Genomic DNA, 20273 nt, shown 5'->3' with positions numbered 1-20273 from the left:
AAAAACATTCTAGCTCTGACTGAGTGTCAACATGACCACAATGGTACACAATTAAATTAAATGAAGAATTTACTGCATTTATGACGAAAACTACAATACGTTACTCTCATAAGGGGTGTTTAGGACGACTCAGTAATATTTCAATGTCACCTTCAGACAGTAAAATATTATTTCTCTCGGTCGTGTTGTACATTTTGTATACAGGTTCTACGAGTCTTCGTGTCAAATAAGAGACAATTCCAATCATTGGCAAATCTTACTAGATGACACGAAATGTTTTAATTAATTTCAAAAGTGCATAATTTACGTATACGTGTGTTTTACCGAAGACTAGTACGCGTCCTAATAATCTGACCCTTCGTTCTGACCACAGGGGCTTGGCACGAAGCCCCTGTGATTCTGACCACTATAATTATTTGTAATATTGGCAAACATGTACTGTATGAATGCTCTTTTACCCACAAGACGTTAACTACATGTTATATTATGGATAGTTCTGATTCTACTCAATTACCAGACACGGGGCCCATTCGTATCCTTAGAGACAATATATAAAACATCTCTCGTCGGGCATAAGGCTACGTCATCACAGCTAAACTGAACGTGTGAACAGAATTTTGGAGTTTAGAAATATAAACTGTCTTAAACGAATCTTTAAAATTATGAAAGATAAATACCTTATAATAACAGCACAATGTCTAATCACAGGTTCCTGAGGCATAAGACAGGATGATAAGTAATACATATATCTCTATATATACCGTATGTATTTTATATTATTTTCCTATCTTATGCGTCAGGAACCTGTGGTCTAATGAAAAAAAAACCGCTTATTAAAAATGACGTAATTCGGACAGGAGAAACAGCGTTTCAGTTCGCCTTTGGCAGGCTGTTCCACTACCGCATTGAAAGCTCATTTCTGAACTTTTTCCATTTCTCAACAAAATCTTCGAAATTGCAGGTGTGGGTCTGATATACAGTGCCAAGCTGTATTGTGATTATATTAACGGGCATGCCAATTTTAATTCAATTGAAAAGTGGCATGGCCCAGAATATACACTTTTCCTCAACCTTCTTTTGAAAGCCAATATTGAAAATTATGAAATTTATTGAATAATTGGGTTATCGCATATTCCCATCCAGCTTTTGACATTTCTTTCCACCTATTCCGAGTTCGTCCGTCGCCTCAAACTTGTCAACAATTTAGACCCTTTAAAAGCCTTAGCATCACTGACGAGTTCGTGAAGGACAAAACAGTTATATGTTTAACACTTTAATGGAAGGGGCTAATATCTTGTTTTTTATTGAACCCTTTAATACGAGCAACGTGGGAAAATGGAGTATTTCTAGGTACAATTTCTTGAACAGGGATACATTTTTTTACAGACTTGAAAATGTGGCAATAACACCTTCATACCAGGCCCTATATTGCACATTGTAGACAATGGTAAGAAGAAGAAGAAGAAGAAGAAGAAGAAGAAGAAGAAACGATTCCAATAGGCCTTGGTGAAAGCCCTGATAAAGAAATTGTACTGATAGCACCCACACAATTGGTATGGTATTTTCAAAATTAACAGAAACAATGCATGTCACAATTACAATTGTAAGTATTAAGCTAGAACATATTAACATTCTTAAAAACTTATGAAACTTATACAACATTCATTGAAATATTAGGCCTATATAATATAATGCTGAAATGAGTCACAGTTTTCACTCGGAGATAAGTCCATTTTTACTTCAAACAGTCAAAAATAATATTAACCTTATTTGGATTTCAACATTTTAATTTCCAACATCATTAAACATTTCTCCCATGACAGACATTCTCATATGGAAGGGTTGGGCTGGACAAACCATCATGGCTGGATTTGTTTTGTACCCTAGAGGATAATACTGCATTAGTTTATATAGTGTGTAAATATTGGGAACCTTTTCTTCAGGTTCCTTTTTACCAAGTTTATTTAAAATAAAAGTAAATAATTTATCTAAATTTGCTGCTGCAGAATTGACAGCATTTGCTTTTGCCGATTTTTCTTTCACATGCTCGGCAAAAGACTTTGTGTGTGCCTTTGGCTGTGAAGGAATACTGGATTTTTCCTTTTCAAGTTCTGCAGGTAGAGAAACTGTTTCACTTTTATCCACTTTATCTACTGTTTCTACCTGACCTTTGTCTTCTGAACTTTGACCTCTATGATCAGAGTCTGTGGGATTGAGATTCTGCTCCTTAGCAGATTTACTATTTTGAGACTGTTCACTTTCATTTTCTGGATTTTTTTTATCATAAACTTCATTATCTTTTTTATTAGTTGAAGAAACTAAAGCAGCCTCTGTTGAATTTTTATCAGTTTCATTTGTCTGATCCAAGTCCTTAGGCTGTGATGTACTTATTTTGATTATTTCAATTTTTGGATTATTTTCTTCTTTTCCAGATTTGTTATCATTAAGGATGATTTCTACAGTGTCTTTAGTTTCTGATTTAACTTCCACTTTTGAATCACGGTTTCTATTAATTTCATGTTTTAAAGACTCGAGTTTCTCCTGTTCCATTTTTTGAAGGATAGCTTCTTGTTTTTGCTGTCGTTCCATCTCCTTGCGAAGGTTTTTCCACTTTGTACCTCGGACAGTGTCCGATGGCTCTACGATACCGAGCATTGACAAAAGGTCCAATTGGTCATGCATGCCTTGTATGATTTTGTCATCCTCTTTCTTTTGAGAGCTACAGCAGTAGACACAAGCAACATCTATAGGATGAGCCTCTGTATTGAAAAAGTAACCGCCAGCATCAATCACACATTCTCCGTTGGGAGTCTGGACCACGGTCCCTGAACTGCCGTTGTTGTGGATGAAATTTTCTGTGTCAAACAGTAAATAGAGATATTTTGTTGTTTCTGCCAAGAAAAAACTCTCCATTCTGTTTTCCAGCTCATGAGTGGCTACATTTTTCACCTGAAATAGAAACAGATCAAGATTTTGAGCGCTGCTTTTTAGTTTGAGTAAACAAACATAAGACCAAAAGTGTCAAGAAAATGCCCTACTTGTAGAAATTTGTCTACAATCAAAAAGTCTACAAGTACAATTAAAAAAGAAGAAAATTTTTGAGAAGAAACATTTACCTATGAGTATGATTATCAAGAAATACTTGGTAGGAAATCCAACAGCTAAGATTGCTGTGTGATTTTTTTGTCCTTTGGTTTTCTTGTTAATCTAAAGACCCACAAATGCAGAACCATTATTCGTGCTGTAATCTGCAGTCCCTGCAGAACAGAGAGGCTACTTACCGTGGCATATCCACACTTGGTTTTGGTGCTGTGTTCTATAGACTCCAGTATATCTACCCCAATGTCCAGTAGATAGGGATCCTTTGTGGCTCGGTACAAATACATAGCACTCTCTATTAACTCTGAAATACAAAATGTAATTTTCTTTGCAACCTACCTTCCGTCGGTCAAATTTTTTACTTTTTAGAGAACACATTTTGCAGAGAAATTTTTTTTTAGTTTAAGTTATTATAAAATATTCCAGAAAATGCTCTAGAATTTGTTTCAATTCAACTAAATTGATTATTCAATTATTTTTTTTTACAGAACATCTTTTGCAAAGAGGAAAATTCTTTTAAATGTAAGTTATAAAATATTCCCAAAGAATCCCTAGAGTTTGTTTCAATTTATCAGTGATCAGCAGTTTTACTATTTATTTTATTTCTGAAGGTTTGTACAAATTAATTGAACTGATACATACCTGGCCTTAGAGGATAACCTTCCCTTCCCCCATGAACCTCATTCTTTGGGATGTTGTAGTACTCTGGAGTGAAGCCATACTGCTTCCAGACTTGGTGGAAATTATGCATGGTCTTCATAGCACCATCAATGTTCCCAAGCATGCTCTGGAAGAAAGGAAGACCTTTACCATTTCTAGACTTTTACTCCCTTGAGATTAATATAATCTAACATTGGTCTGTTCCATGGACATGGATATCTCAACCCTTGTGTAAAAGTTTGGCCAGTCAGCATGAGGCTTGCCCTCATATAGCACGTGCCAGCTGTCTTTACCCCCACCTCACATTCAAGATTGATTTATCTTTTCCCTAGCAACCACAGGATAACCCTGTGAAGTATGTGAGAAATATATATGCCTTCAATAATAATTAATGGATCCATGTAAATGTCTATTTATACAACAAATACTATATAAAAGTTCATCACATGACAATTTCTGAACTGGTCTGACGCACAAAAAGACGGACCAAGATCATTATTGTATTTTTATTTCGTGACCAGTCGGTAATGTAGCATAAATATTGAATAAGGCTCTATACAATATTTGCCATACAGTGAATCCTGCCTAACTATCATATTCAAACCTGTTTGTCAGTTAAGAATTTTTTGTCGATCATACATTTGTATTTTTTTTATCTAGTTTATGAAGAAAGAGCGAGTCAGATATAATGCAAGTGCCACAAGCATGACAGGGGAGACAATTCACATCATTGGGTTGAAATTCTGATTCCAGGATAAAACAGTGATGTATATATGAATATCTGTTTTGCACGTAATAGTTCTTGTATCATTTCATGATTTTTTAAGTCAGCTTTTATTCAGTACTAGTATTTTCCTTAAAGATATAGAAATGTATATTTATTATATACACAGTATTTTGAGAAATTTTTGCAACCATTTTTGCACAGAGGTGTGCAGATTCAAAAATTTCTAAAAATTTTCAATAGTCATTGATGTAAACATATATGCTCACAGCAAATCTTAAATGAAGTGAAAAAAATATTTTCTTGTCCGAGGGAAATGAATTTGAATAGAAAGGAATCAGCGTTTATATCAAGGATCATCTATATTAATAGCCTCACCTGTATTCCAGGCCAGTATGCATCTAATGATGTGAACATCGGCAGAGTTATCCCCCCTTTGTTCATATGAGCCCACAAGAACCAGTCATCCCTCTTCATGAAATTATTGATTGGCTTTTCATATTCTGGAAATTGATAATTATCAAGATAACAAATACTATTAACTTATGAAATCAACATCTCATCTGATAAAATAAAATTCACTCAGAGTTGAATTTGCTTCATATTTATACAATACATATTAAAATGAAAAAAAAACCAAATCTCTATATATTTATATGTATATGATATATATCACTGGTGCTAGTGATGGGAATCAGTTAAAATTTCTTTATCCATCCAATCAACAGCCGATTAAAAACCAATTAATTCTTAATTATCTTTCTTTGGTATTTAAACATTTTTACATTCCTTCATATTGCTTACCTGGTGTTTGGTCAAACACCTCAAATACATGATACTCGACGAACTTGGTTAATTGGAACACCACTAACTGGTGCTCCTTGTTGAATAAAACAATGCAATTTCTCTCTATCAATTTTGATACTTGAATCTAATGATTCTATACATAATGTTCACCTAATGCCTTAAATCTACGTGTATAATGAGGAGACCAAATTTTCTCTTTACTTACCATGAAACATCTGCAGAAGTTCTGGAATCTCAAACATGATTCCGCCCTTGACCAGGTACTCGAAGTAAGAGTCTATCCCGCCCCCGATACCAGAGTCCAGTGCCGTCCACTTCCCTGTGCTAACATCCACATGGTTACCCACCTACAGGGTAAAGGAAGATGTTTCTTGTGATATTCTAATTTTGTATCTTAAATCTACAGATTTTCATTTAATGTTAAAAACCTGCCTGCCAACGTCAATCACACAATGCATGAAAAAAAAAAAAAAGATACTGTCAGGGTTCTTTATTTTGTGTACTAAAATTTTAGCGCATTTCCAAATTTTAACAGATTAGCACATTGATGAATTGGCACGCCAAAATTATTTTATATAGAAACAGTTTATAGAAAGTGCATTAAATGCAATCATGATTTAGTGTAATGCTTCTATCGCAAAAAATGCTAAAAATATATATGATTACCGCTAAAATATGGATGTTTAGTCATTTACAGTAGTGGAATTCTTATAGAGTCATGCATATATATACACCATGCCCAGACCTGTCAAGTACCCCGCATTTTGCGGGTCACTCCCGGAAAATCGGTCAATAACCCGCAGACAGAAATAGCTCCCGACGGGTGTTTTGAATCTCCCGCATTTCAGTAAGATCTCGTTTTCGTTCGAGCTACCTCGGATTTTTTCTTTGACGCGTAGGAAGTAGCATGATGCCGGATGTTTTATTCAACCCTGTTTAACTCAGATTCAGAAATTTTTAATATATGTACGTGTACATGAGTGAACAGTTTTCAAACTCATCTCTGTAGTACCAGTAATCTGATTTGAAAATCAAAGTTATCAGGTAAAAGTTTTATAAAGATCATCAAAATTTCTTTTCGGTTTGAAGATATCTCTAAGGATAACTTACCATACCAAGTGGTGACCTGTAGTTCCACAGTGCTCGGAGTGCTCTCATTGCAACCTTCTCAAACACAGGGTCTCCAGTAAGTCTACTGAGTGTGCCAAACTCCACGATGAATGTACCCACCCCTGCCGTACATGTAATGGGCGTTTCCCCTTTTGGGACACCATGTCGTAGATTCACTGTCCCATATGGCATCCCAGTCACAGTGTCAAAGGCTAAAACATACATGTACATACTATTTATTTTTAATAGGTGTAATGTTTGTTCCTCCTCTGAATCTGGAGTTCTTACTGCACGATTTGAAATTTCAACAAATTTGCTAGTGATTTAATTCATTTTTTTTTTTTTCATCAAAAATAAATTACGTATACAAGTTGACAATGACAAATAAATCAAAATTCCAAAGCAATGAAAAAAAAACCAGTTCTTAAATTAGGATACAAAAGGTAGAAATATATTTCATATTTAAATTTATTTCTACAAATAGTAACACATAAATGCATGCAGAATGACAAATGTCATTAAATCTCCAATATTAATGTAGCATGTATTTGTATATATTTCCCTATCAAGAAACTTTCTCAAAAAAAATCAAAAAAAAAAAATCTGGTAAGTCAAAATAAGTCAATTTCTTCAATTATTGCTCGAATTACTCCCAGTTTAAGTTATTTGAATTGTGTTTTTTAAGGATTTACACGATACAGGGCATTGAAAAAAGGGACACAGCTTTGTTTTGTTTAATAGATATATGAACACACATGGTACTTAGGTGTACATAACATTTTATTTGCTAATTTTTCATATTTAAAACTTTTTAGCAATATGGATTAAAATATTCATGCAAATGTACAGTATTAAAATTTGAATGGATAGGTACAATGTATATGTTTTTGGAAGAATTACATAATCAGTCACCCTACAAATTTAGGAAGAGCAGTGAGAAGACTATAGCTAATTATCATGTAGGTATTCTGACAGTAAGCATCCATACCTGGAAGGAGTCTACGAGCGACGTCCTCTGCCATTGACAGCAGTGGCCCAGAACATGGCCAGCCTGGCTCCAAACCGAGCCCCGCCTTGTGTGACATTAGATGGGCTGACAGCAGACCTCCTAGTACTGTAATATATAGCAGAATTATATAACTTTGTTTTAAATGTTATCATAAAGCCAAATAGAATTTTCCTAACTTCTGGGGATAAGAAACAAAACATTCCACTAACTCAAACATCTGAACAACTCTAGAAAAATTTATACTTGGGTAGAATTGTCATTAGCTGACAGGAAAGAAAATAGATAATTTTTTCAATATTTAGTTATCATATGCTCATCTTTGGTTTAACATAAGGGTTTTATGAATGAAGAAAATAATTTATGTGTATTCTTAAACAATTTAACAGTCATATCATGATCAGTGGTTAGAACTATGCAATTAAAATAACTTACTTCGGATATTTGTTTCAAACACTGAAACATTAATATCAACATCAAAGTCCATCTTCTGTGACACCAGGTGAGCTACTCGTCTAAACTCGGAGTAGTTCCCCACTATCGCAAGTGTATCCAGAGCATCAATCAACGTCAAGGAGTAACTGCAGAATACAAATCAAATACTTTCATATGCTCAATTGTCTTCCCTGTGTCAATAATTTTATCATAATAATTATTAAATTTAGTAAGGAATGATTCATTTCTTTAGTTACAAATCGAAAAGATTTATTTCCTTAATAACAAATCAAAGATTGGTCAATTACGCAAACAACTTTGATTGCATTTGTATAATATACGTTGAAAGAAGCAAGATGATTTCAATATACTGTCTGTATTAACAAATAATACAGTGTATTTCAAAGACATCAGAGACCAAATGTCTGGTTCTCACATTTACTTATAATTTTAGTCTTTACCAGTTCTGGTCTCCAAAAAGTTTGAGAACTTGTTAGAAAATATGGAAGGGAAGAAGAAAATTTGAAGCAACTGGTTTCATTTTTTTTTTTTTTTTTGTCAGACACTCTCTTACGGTCCTATATATGTTTGATAAGGACATAGGACCAAATCATAGATGTCCTGTAAAGTTAGAAAATATCACATCAAACTGAGGTTCAAACACCTACATTGCTCAATTGCTAAAGATGATGGTAAAATAAAATACTGCATGTTTATAAACAGTATGATGAAATCACTATAGCCACAGGATAACATCAGATCAATTAGAAACCCACATGCTATTTGCAGATTTTTTTAACACATTGGTGCTGGGATATTAATTTAAATGGCATATATTGCCTGTGAGGTCATGCTAGCAAAATACTGGCCAAATATCAATATGCTAGACTGCAATATATATTTATTAGAATTTACTTTGATTCAAAGATACTAACATCAGATGTGATTGGTAGTCAAGTGTTAATCACTAGAATTCATTTCAACAATCCTGTTAGTTTTACTATTATCACAGGAAATTATAGACAAAATAGCAATATCCTAGGTTTTCTTCTTTTTGTGAAGAAGCTGTTTAAATATGTAGACTATAATGTGTTCTTTTATTTTACCTCAATGGGCACTGCGTCTATGTCCTCAACAATAGAATATTACATATCGTACTTATATTACATCGTACTTATTACAGATATATCTTACTAGCTACTGTTGTAGTGGACAAGCATGTCAATTTTGTGTGTAAGAGTAGCTAATATCTCACCTGCCCCATGTGTCAAATCCATCACATGTCAAAGGTCGAAGCTCATCGTATGGGTAAGCATATTTTACATAGCCATCATAAGCATGATGAAACATCTGCAGCACTCTATCTCTGAAAGTGAGGAAGTCAAAACTTTATACAAATGTTAAAACAGGTACTTGCTGTAATTGTGTGGTTGTCATATGGAAAAACTTTGAACACACTGTAAGCTGACATGTATAAAGATAACACTGTTCTGGAGAAAATAGTTTCCTCTGGCCTGACATCAGACTTAGACCACAGGGGCATGTCTAGTCTTATATTAAAAAATAGCCTTAATATATAGGTATTTCTGACTATTTTTTTTATAAAAGACTAGACATGCCCCTGTGTTTTGACAGGCGTCTGCAGGACAGGAGGAAAATTAGGCTATGGACCAATATATCCTCTATTTTAAAATCAGCTACGGCAATGCTTGTAATGTTAATTAAAAGTAATTTAATATAAAAAATCACAAAAAACTATGAAAGACAGTTGTTCCCTGGGGAATATTTTCTTGACATTTTTATGCACATATTTCAGTTTGGGACTTTAGCAGACGATTTTTTTTCTACAGAACTGAGTACTAGTCTGACATCAAACAAAGATGTTTTCCTAGAAGTACAAATGGGTATGTTGTCTTAATAATAACCTGTATTTATCTATCTCTTCCTTCGTGTAACTTTTGCCAGAAATCGTCGTCTGATTTAGAATGCAGAGCAGATAAACCAAGACTTCTGTTACACGTCTGTAAGCTGCCATCTTTTTTTTTACCGGTCTCGTCCTTTTCGAGAGTTACCTGATCCATTTCCTTTTCCGGTTTGACGCCATAATCTATTGGCAAAGTGAGTGGAGTCCTCTTTTAAATCGAGCTTATATTCTCCTCAAATAACATCAATCGGTCACAAACACATCCAATAAACAATTACAAGAAACATATATTCCTAATCCTGTGTAGATTTTCACTAAAAATGCTAAAGGTTAACGTCAAATGGTTCTTCGAGTTTCCACAAGTCCCCATTCAGGCCATTTTGCGAATGTGTTTATCCTTCTTCTTACATTGCTGATATATTGTTTGGGGAATTATTATCGAAATAAAACATAGTTTGGAATCCTTATGTATTGAAACATTATTTATATTGTATAATAAACAAGTTCAACTACAGGATACCGTCCATCATATTTAGAAAACCTCGATAGCATTGCACTACTCTTAAGTCTCTTTAGTTTCGATGTATTCACATGATGGACTTGTTATTTTGCTGCATTTAGTAATATAGTAATTATGATCAGTAATGATTTATACATGTTGTCATTTTGTACCAGTTTGCCAACACACGGTATAAAGATATTGAGATTGACAGTACGGATGCATAAAACAAGTCGACACTCGTAAAATAGTGTGCATATTGCGTCGTGGTTGATAAACCAGGTTCATTATTAGCATAATTCAGATTCATATCACAAAATTTGTTTTTGTATTGTAGGATGTTGATGCCCAAGAAGAACCGTGTGCAGATATACGAATACTTGTTCAAGGAGGGTGTCCTTGTAGCAAAGAAGGATTTTGGAGCACCCAAACATCCCGAGATTGATGTCCCCAATCTGCATGTCATCAAGGCATTGACAGTATGTCTTCATCATGATTTTATCTTTTTTAACCATTGAACAGTATGTAAACTGCTCCACATTCTTTAACGTTGTTTATAAGGTAATTCTAATTGTTTTGGCATTGCACTGCACTGTCAAGCCTTTTTTGCGTCATTTTTTAGGACTTGAACAATCAAATGCCTGTAATTCTGCTAAATATAACTTAATGGAGAAAAAAAACCGGTATATTGTTGGGGAAATCTCTTCTTTTTTTTTTCAACTAAAATAGTTTTCACTAAGACAATAGAGTCGAGCAATCTTGACTTTAATATCCTTTCTTTGAAAATGGCAAAAAAACTTCCGAGCAGGTGAAAAATATAGGGTCAGTAGGGTTAGCAGAAACACAGGTATTTTTTTGAGGCCTTCAATATCCGATACTCAAAGGGTTTCTTTATACATATTTGGTAGATGGTATATGTTAGCATGTTCATCTTCTAACATAGAAATATTTAATGTGAACTAAAAGTGATGACTGAGGGTCCCAGGTACGTTTATATATAGAACAGTATGTTTTCCCAGTGTCAATCCCCCCTATCCTTGAAATGGATCAACCTGGATTTTATATTTTTACCATCAATGCTTGCAACAGCTCTTACAAAGTGAATGATAATGTTAAGTACTATTGCTGTACCACATAACCCTTGAATCCTCTGCGCTGAGTTAAATTTGGATCTAATATATTTGCCTTTGATTTGCATATACTTGACTTAAAATACCTGTGCCGGGGCTCGAATTTGCCTCGTTTTGAATCGCCTTTTAAACAACTGAATTGTGTTTTAAATTCTTTTCTAGTCTCTGAAGTCCCAGGGATATGTCAGGGAACAGTTTGCTTGGCGTCACTTTTATTGGTACCTTACCAATGAAGGTATCCAGTACCTGAGAGACTTCCTCCACCTCCCAGCGGAGATTGTCCCTGCCACACTCAAGAGACAGACAAGGCCAGAGACGGCCCGACCTAGGCCCAAGGGTATGTTTTAATTAGATCTATCTTGTTTGATTAATCAAATTGATTAATAATATTAATAATTTAATAATTTAAGCTCACTTCATGAAATTCTGTGCTAATTTATCAAAGTTTTACTGTATTATGAAAACATTCTGAACCAAAATGTGGCGAAATGCCTCAAGACATTGGACATTTCTGAAGTAACTACCATGTGAAATTAAGTGAAATTTATTTTAAGTAGTATTTCTAATATTTGAATGTTATTATGTTTTAGGTCCAGAAGGACCACAAAGAGGCTCTGGACCCAGTGATAGGTCTGAGTACAGACGTGCACCACGTAAGTAATTGCTTATTTAGGGGAAAAGAGATCAAAATCAGTAACAAGACATTGCTTAAAAATGCGAGTGCCGTGAAAATTTGCTGTCATCATGCTCTCATTATTAAGCTGTGTTGTCCGATTGATTTCCATCAGAAGTTCAAGCATTTATGTTTCATGGACAATCTTGTTCAATAAGCTCTCAAAAAGTTTTTTTATTTAGTTTTGTCCAAAAGCCTCTCCTAAAGTGCAATTGATATGTTGCTGTAATCTGCTACAATTTGAAATGTTGATGTTTACAGCCAGCAGCGACAAGAAGACAGATGTTGGACCAGGTGCCGACACAACGTTCCAATTCGTAAGTCTTCAGTTATAATCGTTTAAATAAGTGGTTAGGAATACACTTAATTAAATTAGAAAAGGCTGTCCATATAAAAATATCGGGTAATTTAATAAGAAAAGGCTGGTCATATTTAAATGTTGGGAAGCGATTTTCAAAAAAAATTATATTAAAAAAACCCAAATATTTTAAAAAACTAATTGTTTTACATGGAAAGGATTTCATTTCACTTGCTTATGTTCTATATTGAAAACGTCTGTTTTTGTTATTGGGTAAATTTAATCAAATAATTCTATTACATCAGTTTTTGTTATTCGGTAATTTTAATCATATAATTAAATTGTATTCAAATAAAATTGTCTAATACACACATTTTATTTTGTTTACAGAGAGGTGGATTTGGACGTGGAAAGCCTGCACAATAAATGTCATCTTGTAAATAGGGGGAAAATAAAGAAAAAAAATCTTAAAGCAATCTTGTTTTCCTTTTTAGCTCACTTGGCCCAAAAGGCCATGGGTTAATGCCATACCGCAGCTTTCTCCGTTTGTCTGTCAAAAATTTCTTCAAAACAACTGATGGAAATAATTTAAATTGTAGGAATTGGTCTGAACCAGCCTTTGGTGAAGGAAAATCAATTTCGTGTAAATGTTGGGTCTGGCCCCCTAGAGGCCATGAGTGGTGGGGCCTGATAAGGAAGACATAGCAAATTCTTTAGGGACCTTCATTTATGGATGATATGATAAAATGATATATGATCAATTTCAACCAGGTGGGCGATACTGGATACTGGGCCTCTAGTTTAACAATACAGATATGCTTGCATTCTGTTGAAATATTGCACGCATGGCCAGTATTGTGCCATGGGAGAATGATCTGTTGTCTGTATCTCTGGACTTCTAACTTAAAATAATTGTATGCAATTCAACTGGGTAGTGATCGGTTAAATGTCCAGGATTAGGTACCTGAAATGGAACATACTAATTTTTCCTCTGAATGAATTCCATCTATTTTCAACATCACAGGGGTCAAATATGTTAAAAATTAATATAATCTTTTTTGGACGGAAGGTCCCCAGGATGGTGTGCTATTTAAAGTTTCCACATATAAATGACCTTGGCCTGTTATAAATATTTGACCAGTAGCAAATGACATTTACAGTAAAACTCGGATAAGTCGAAGTCGACAGGACCAAGCAAAATATTCGACTTATCCGATGGTTCGAGTTATCCGTGTTTGTATACGGAGACAAAACCCAACTATCATCGGTTGTATGCAGAACAAGTGCTTGCATGATAAGATAGTCGAAAATAAGCAATACATAATAACAAAGAAATTAATTAATTGTACATGATAACAATTATTCCTTTATCTAATAAACAATATTGTGCACAGTTACAGACAGAGACCTATATACTATAGAGTAAGTTCGGGTATTATCGGACATACGGCTTATATCGGACACCTCTATTTCAATGCAGATAGCCTCTCTTGTTGTAGCATTAAAATTACTTCGTAGTATCTCGTTCACTTACGTTGTGTATTGCTTTGGTTTCCGTTTCATACGGGAACATTATGTGCTATATTTATGCGTTCTTTCATTGGCTGATTTGTTGCATCACACACCCGGAACACCTCTTTTCCGGTTTCACCGAAAAAAAGCGTCTGCTACATTCCACTGACAGTGAGTATATGCCTCATAGCTACTGTGTAATTTCTTTCGACATGATTTTAAGTTAGTAACTACAGAAATGTTGAGAAATTAAATTAATGATTTTTTCTTGTTTTATGGTGTTGAATGTCATTTCAAAGCAAATATTCCTATTTTAAAAACTGTCCGATAAACCCCTCAGGAAAACTTTACCTTCAAACACTTGAAGGGTTATATCGGACACCCGATTGTGGACCATACACAATAGCCTGAAGAAACTTGATGCTACAATTCGAAACAGTACTCATTAAAAAACATTATTTCTGAATGCATATAGCCCTGGTCATTTATCAAATATTCATAACCAGATAAGAAATCTTTCAAAGTGATGTTCACAAAAGTTTCCAAAGTCAAATAACGGTTAAGCTAAAATGTTACAATGTAACAAATTTACCACGACCTTCATAGTGTATTCTGACGATGTGTTCATCCTCCTTTAATGTACAACATTGTTCTACTCTTTCATCTTTGCTTATATAAATACGTCGTCACGCCCACCATTAAGGGCACATGTACTTTTAGATTGCATGCTTTGATGTTGGTGACGTCACAGTTGGTAAAAGTGCAATTAACCCCATGGCCAGTGCACTTTCGGGATATTGAACATTATGCAGACATCACCGACAGATAGAACGCATATACCTTTAATTTCTAATGTTGATATGAAAAAAAGAGTGTTCTCTCCCTATTGTGTTTATGAAAAAATGTCAAAATTTGATGAAACCAATCACTAATATGTATCTTTTTAACCTTCAGATTGATTGAAAATGCCACATAAAGGAAAGGGAAAGCGATGTCAATATGACACAAAAAGTCTGGACAACGCTGTTAGTGCCGTCAGGGCGAATACTATGTCCATACGCAAAGCTGCCATGCACTTCCAGGTGCCGAAATCCACATTAGGGGATCGTCTGACTGGACGTGTAGAGGAAGGAGCGTCACCCGGGAAGCAACCAGTATTTCCTCTCGAGGTAGAGGAAAGGGTGAGAGAAAAGATCATTGTTGCCGGGAAAATGGGATTTGGCATAAGTCGGGCGCATCTGTGTTTTAAGATGGCTCGGCTTGCGACCGCCCTGAAATTGAAGACGCCGTTCCGAAATGGTGTTCCTGGTAAAGATTGGTTGGAGGGATTCAGGAAACGCCATCCTGAGATCACGCTAAGGTCGCCGACACCTCTTAATAATGTCCGGGCTCGGATGTTAAACGTGCAGGTGACAAAAAAGTATTTTGAGGACTTAGGGACAACATTAACCAATCTTGGCCTGCAAGGCAAACCAAAACAAATATGGAACATTGATGAGACAAACGTTTCGCTGACCCACAAGCCATCAAAAGTTCTAACTGAATTGGGACAACGCAATGTACCAGGAAGGGTTGGTAATACTAGAGATGGGGTCAGTGTTCTTGCTTGTATCAACGCTGCTGGTGAAGACATTCCACCACTTGTAATTGTAAAAGGTTTGACTGAAAAGGCGATTAGGTCATACAACGTAAAAGAAGGCCCAGAAGGGACAAAATATACCTATCAAAAAAAGGCTTGGATGGAGGACGTCTTGGGAGTATCTTGGTTCCAGGACCATTTCCTTAAACATTGCGGCCCTGAGCGACCCCAAATCATTATCCTGGACAGCCACAGCTCACACGAAACTCTCGGTCTTATTGAGATAGCGCGACAAAACCACATAACACTGTTTGCCCTTCCTCCACATACTACCCAATATCTTAACCCTCTTGATAAGACTGTCTTTGGTCCATTCCAAAGAGAGTACAACAAAACGTGCAGTGACTTTATGAGCCAGTCACCGAGCAATATCGTTACGAAATGGGAATGGCCACGCTTATTTAACGACGCTTATGTAAAAGCTGTCAGCAAATCTAACATAACAAAGGGTTTCGAGGTTTGCGGTATACATCCTTTTGATGCCAACAAAATCCCTTCTTCTGCATTTGCCCCTTCTGCTCCTTTTGACAGGAAGTCTGACGTGCACGAAGATCTTCCGGAAGCGGTGACACCATCATCTCCCGCTAAAGGAGTCGTGCCAGTGACTCCAGCTACAGCTGTATCGGCAGAACCTGACTTATTACCTCCCGACGCAGCATTTTCTGTCGTTGCAACTGCAGATGAGAACGGTTTTGTACAGTTAGACGACGCAGAGGCGTTACTAGATTTAATTACTACAGGCAAGATCGAAATAACAACCAGCACAGATCAGTCAGAGTCGGACCTGGTGTCATGGAACACTGAGATAAACAACATATTTGATTTACCAGCGCCACCTGTAGTTGACAGCGACAAAAAAATATCTAAGAAAAAAATAACGACACATCGTTTATTGACGTCGGATGAGATATATGAGAAAAAGAAAACAGACCAGGAAGAGAAGGAGAAACGGGAAAAAGAGAAAATGGAACGGAAGGAAAAGAGAGAACAAAATAAACTAAAACGCCAAACTGAGAACATTGAAAAAAAGAATAAGAAAGCAAAGAACATGTAGGGTTAACATTCCAAACTGTGACAACTGTTGTTTCCAAGTTTCAGAGACGTTTCCTTTAATTCTGACATTTAAAGTAAAAGTCAATGTTGATCTTTGTTTAAAATCATGATATATTTCCCAGCAGAGGATATTGTAATGTAGGGTGTATCTAGTTATATTTCAGTGCTAATGCATTATACTATATGCTCTTGCACATTAAAAATACATAATAGTTCTGATTTTAATAATGATAAGATACATGTGTAAAAGATTTGACATGCGAGTTCAATGACGTAGAAGAATAATATCTGCAAAACAATCTCGACCCATGTGTTATTTATATTATCACAAAGTAATAAATATAGTAACATGTAACCATACTCATTACATTCTATGTAACCTACACGTCATAAATAATCATTAATTGATTAATTGCTGTTAAAAGTGTTCGAAAGATATATAGATCAGCTGTAGTATGGAACTGCATGTGACCGTTGGTTGAATGTAACTCATGGATACTGAATATTCATAAGACAAAATAACGAAACGAAAGGAGCATTGGTTATGCAATTCATCCATGCTTATAAATCAATGGAGCTATAATCCTCATTTCAGTAATAGGGAAAAACAAACAAAACCCAGACAGTGTCCGATGATACCCTACAGCTGATTTACTGTCCGATCATACCCGAAATCAATGTCCGATACTACCAGCTACTGTCCGATATCACCCGGTCAGAATGTTGACCTATTTCCAGTCATTACTACAACGAATCGTTGGCAAAGCCCCGAAAGCTTCCGAATGCTGTACAAGCAAATTGGTAACACTGAAGGTTGCTCGAAGTGTACAGAGGTAAATACAGTCGGCAAGTTGGCAGATTGAGTTGACGGCTGGACGTGTCCGATAATACCCGAACTTACTCTAGGTCTCTGGTTACAGATAAAAACAAAGTTCATGCGTAAAATAGTCTTTGACATAGACACACGATTTACACACGGGAGTCGCAAATGACAGCATAATATTCTATGAAAACGTTACATATATTATAAGAATATAAATGTATATATTGTACTCATATTATCTATCTTTAAATCCGTTTATATTGTTCTCCAATTTAACAATATTAAACAATAAACAGTCCAGGAAAATTGATCGACCGTACGCGTGCTGATTTTGTATCAAAGGTGAAGGCCGCGGTCAGTGTTTTATCGGCTGCATAATCATGCATTGCCACAATCTTTTGAACAGAGTAAAAACATTCCGCATATCATTGTTACTATTGCATCGTCGTATTCAGAATTTAGGCATATATAGATAAATCAATGACAGACAGGTATTTTTCTTTGCATTTTTCGATGGAAGATATGTAATTTATCGTTTACCTTTTCCTTATTTTTTTCGGCGGCCTTGTGCATCAAAACAGTAAACAGAACACATTGGTTTGTAGACTAAAACGTGCACATTTTATTCTTAGTTATGTATACCTGAACGTTTTACTTCACCTGAGCACCTGTATAAACAATTGGATGATGCGTAACCGACAGCCGGAAACTAATAATAGGCTCTGTTTACACCGTTACGGGTGATCGGTCACACTCGGTCAATCAGACGAGGCCAGCAAATTTTACCTGAGACAGCATGACGCCACGATGTTCGACACAAAAATGGAAATTTTGGTATAGTTTAGAAGGGAGGGACCACAAAATATATTCGACACAACCGCAGTATTCGATTCAACAGTGTTCGAGTCATCCGTGCTTAATTTACTAAGATAAAGAAGGGAAAAAATCGGGACCGAACGAAACGTTCGACTCATCCGATGTATTCGATTCAACCGTGTTCGACACAAGTGAGTTTTACTGTATTTGTGTATGTGAAAAATGACATTTAATTCAATGAATGAAAGATGATTTTAACCTGTACGGATGAAAGATGACATTTAGTTTTTAGCCCACATCATCAGATTGTGAGCTATTAAAATTGACCTGCATCCGTGGTACGTCGTCCTTCCTTTTGTCTGTCACTCGGTAAACAATTCTTGTTGCCACTATTTTTCAGAAAGTACTAGTCTAAAGGGATCTTGCTCAAACATATTGTGTTTTGGGACCAATTGGAAACTAACATGGCCGACAGACTGCCATCTTGGAAATTGACAAAGTTTATCACTATTTCTAGGACAGTAATAAAGGGGTCTTTTTTCAATTCATATACAAGTTCTTCAAGATCCAAGTGCTCTGGTCCTTTTATAAAGATCTGGTTCGACGTTCCCTTCTCGTGTGCAGTTTGTGTTTCTCGGGAAGCTGAGAAACCGGCCATACATCTGTGCTGTCGTGGTTGTGTCATTGGGCCTCCCATATGTTGTTCAGTGAAGTAGTCAACAGCTACTACAAGGAGACCCTGCCTTATAGGAACTGACTGTTCACGGGGCAATAAACCAAGCTAACAAATTTCTATATAAAAGCTTTCTCTGCATCCCCTGCTACTAAATATTGGTAATATGATTTGATTCGAGATGTAACCCTGCCCTTAATTGACCATATACATGTAACTGTTGATAGGACGTTAAACAATACAAAACTAAACAAGATGTAACTAGAGATTCCAGAAGGATCTTCTTTATTGATATCATTTAAGTTTGATTCCTCTCCTTATTTGTTTGTTGAAATTCCAAAAACAGCGGCTGGTGACTATCTAATCAAGTTCAAAATATGTTGTGTAAACCTTGGACTTGTAAACACACTTATAAATATCAATAATATTTCCATAAATATTGAAGAAGAAAAAATGTCACAAACCAAACGCAACAATCTTAAAAAAATTTTTTTTTAAATGTCGCATGCAGTAATTCACGAGAAACACTAGTCCCAATATCTAAAATGGCTGCTAGCGGTAATCTTGAAAAGGGTTCAAAAATGTAACATGCACAATTAGACCCTTTTATCATGTCCATAAATTTTCAAGAAGACCACACTCGTCAGTTCATAGGTGCTTACAGGTGCTTAGCACATTATAAGTCCCAAAACCGATTATAGACTAATATAAACGTGCTAAGCACCTATGGTTAGTTCTTGAGAAAGAGTGGTAAAAACTTCAAATGTCAAAATCCAAAATTACTGCTGAAGGCCATCTTGAAAATAAAGAAAAAATACAGGCAGAGAATATTGAGTGACAGTTAGTTCATTCTTACTGAAAATCATTAAAACTAGGGCAAAATGAAAACAAAATATATATTTAATTTGCATAATAATTGAGCCCAATTAAGTATTCTGGAAGGGTGAACATCTTCTGCTAAATTAACAACACCCGACATTTAAATCTAGGTCAAGTCCAGGTTGTGACAGGTTTAACAAGATTTCCTTAATGCTCTCAAGAAATTGTCAATAACAAACTTCAAATGTCAAAATGCAAAATTGCTGCCTGGTGGCCATCTTGAATAATAAATAAAATTCATAAAGATCTAAGTGTACTGGTCACATTTTTTTTGTGGGTTGTAATTTTACTTTAAAAAAATAAGTAACACACATTCAGGCTAAAATAAAATGTAACTGCAATCATTAATTAATTTCTATTCTATATTCTCATGTTGGAGAATAAAATGGATTGCAACAAAAGAAAATACTGTTAAATATTTGTCAATCGTTAACATTACATGTATTTTATGGAATTATCTTTTTTATTAATTACAAAAAATGAATCATTACTGTTTTATTTATTATCTAAAAT

General features: G+C 35.3%; 2 protein-coding genes across 2 annotated transcripts; one reads left to right on the top strand and one right to left on the bottom strand.

The window, feature by feature from the left end:
• Window positions 1–1769: 1769 nt before the first annotated feature.
• On the bottom strand, window positions 1770–9912 carry LOC117335992 (ER degradation-enhancing alpha-mannosidase-like protein 2). Its single transcript, XM_033896298.1, has 10 exons — window positions 9767–9912; window positions 9097–9207; window positions 7842–7987; window positions 7389–7514; window positions 6401–6612; window positions 5496–5637; window positions 4862–4986; window positions 3742–3886; window positions 3282–3403; window positions 1770–2949 (listed from the first exon to the last, which is right to left on the bottom strand). The coding sequence occupies exons 1-10, from the start codon at window positions 9874–9876 to the stop codon at window positions 1786–1788; spliced, it is 2403 nt and encodes an 800-aa protein (XP_033752189.1). The 5' UTR covers window positions 9877–9912; the 3' UTR covers window positions 1770–1785.
• On the top strand, window positions 9860–12837 carry LOC117335994 (40S ribosomal protein S10-like). Its single transcript, XM_033896299.1, has 6 exons — window positions 9860–9959; window positions 10602–10743; window positions 11557–11731; window positions 11985–12047; window positions 12329–12384; window positions 12756–12837. Exons 2-6 carry the CDS (start codon window positions 10603–10605, stop codon window positions 12789–12791), a joined length of 471 nt encoding a protein of 156 aa, XP_033752190.1. The 5' UTR covers window positions 9860–9959; window position 10602; the 3' UTR covers window positions 12792–12837.
• Window positions 12838–20273: the final 7436 nt, after the last annotated feature.

This window comes from Pecten maximus, chromosome 10 (genome assembly GCF_902652985.1).
Source record: "Pecten maximus chromosome 10, xPecMax1.1, whole genome shotgun sequence".
In the NCBI taxonomy this organism is placed as follows: domain Eukaryota; kingdom Metazoa; phylum Mollusca; class Bivalvia; order Pectinida; family Pectinidae; genus Pecten; species Pecten maximus.
The sequence above is the reverse complement of the archived record's forward strand: the minus strand, read 5'-3'. Positions and strand labels throughout refer to the sequence as shown.

Excerpts from the sequence above, each read along its gene's own strand:
- LOC117335992 (XM_033896298.1), bottom strand. The coding sequence starts at position 9,876 with ATGGCAGCTTACAGACGTGTAACAGAAGTCTTGGTTTATCTGCTCTGC. Across the intron at positions 3,887-4,861 it reads CATACTGGCCTGGAATACAG|AGCATGCTTGGGAACATTGA; the intron begins GTGAGGCTATTA and ends CCTTTCTTCCAG. Across the intron at positions 2,950-3,281 it reads CCAAGTGTGGATATGCCACG|GTGAAAAATGTAGCCACTCA; the intron begins GTAAGTAGCCTC and ends TTTCTATTTCAG.
- LOC117335994 (XM_033896299.1), top strand. The coding sequence starts at position 10,603 with ATGTTGATGCCCAAGAAGAACCGTGTGCAGATATACGAATACTTGTTC. Across the intron at positions 10,744-11,556 it reads ATGTCATCAAGGCATTGACA|TCTCTGAAGTCCCAGGGATA; the intron begins GTATGTCTTCAT and ends ATTCTTTTCTAG. Across the intron at positions 12,385-12,755 it reads CCGACACAACGTTCCAATTC|AGAGGTGGATTTGGACGTGG; the intron begins GTAAGTCTTCAG and ends TTTTGTTTACAG.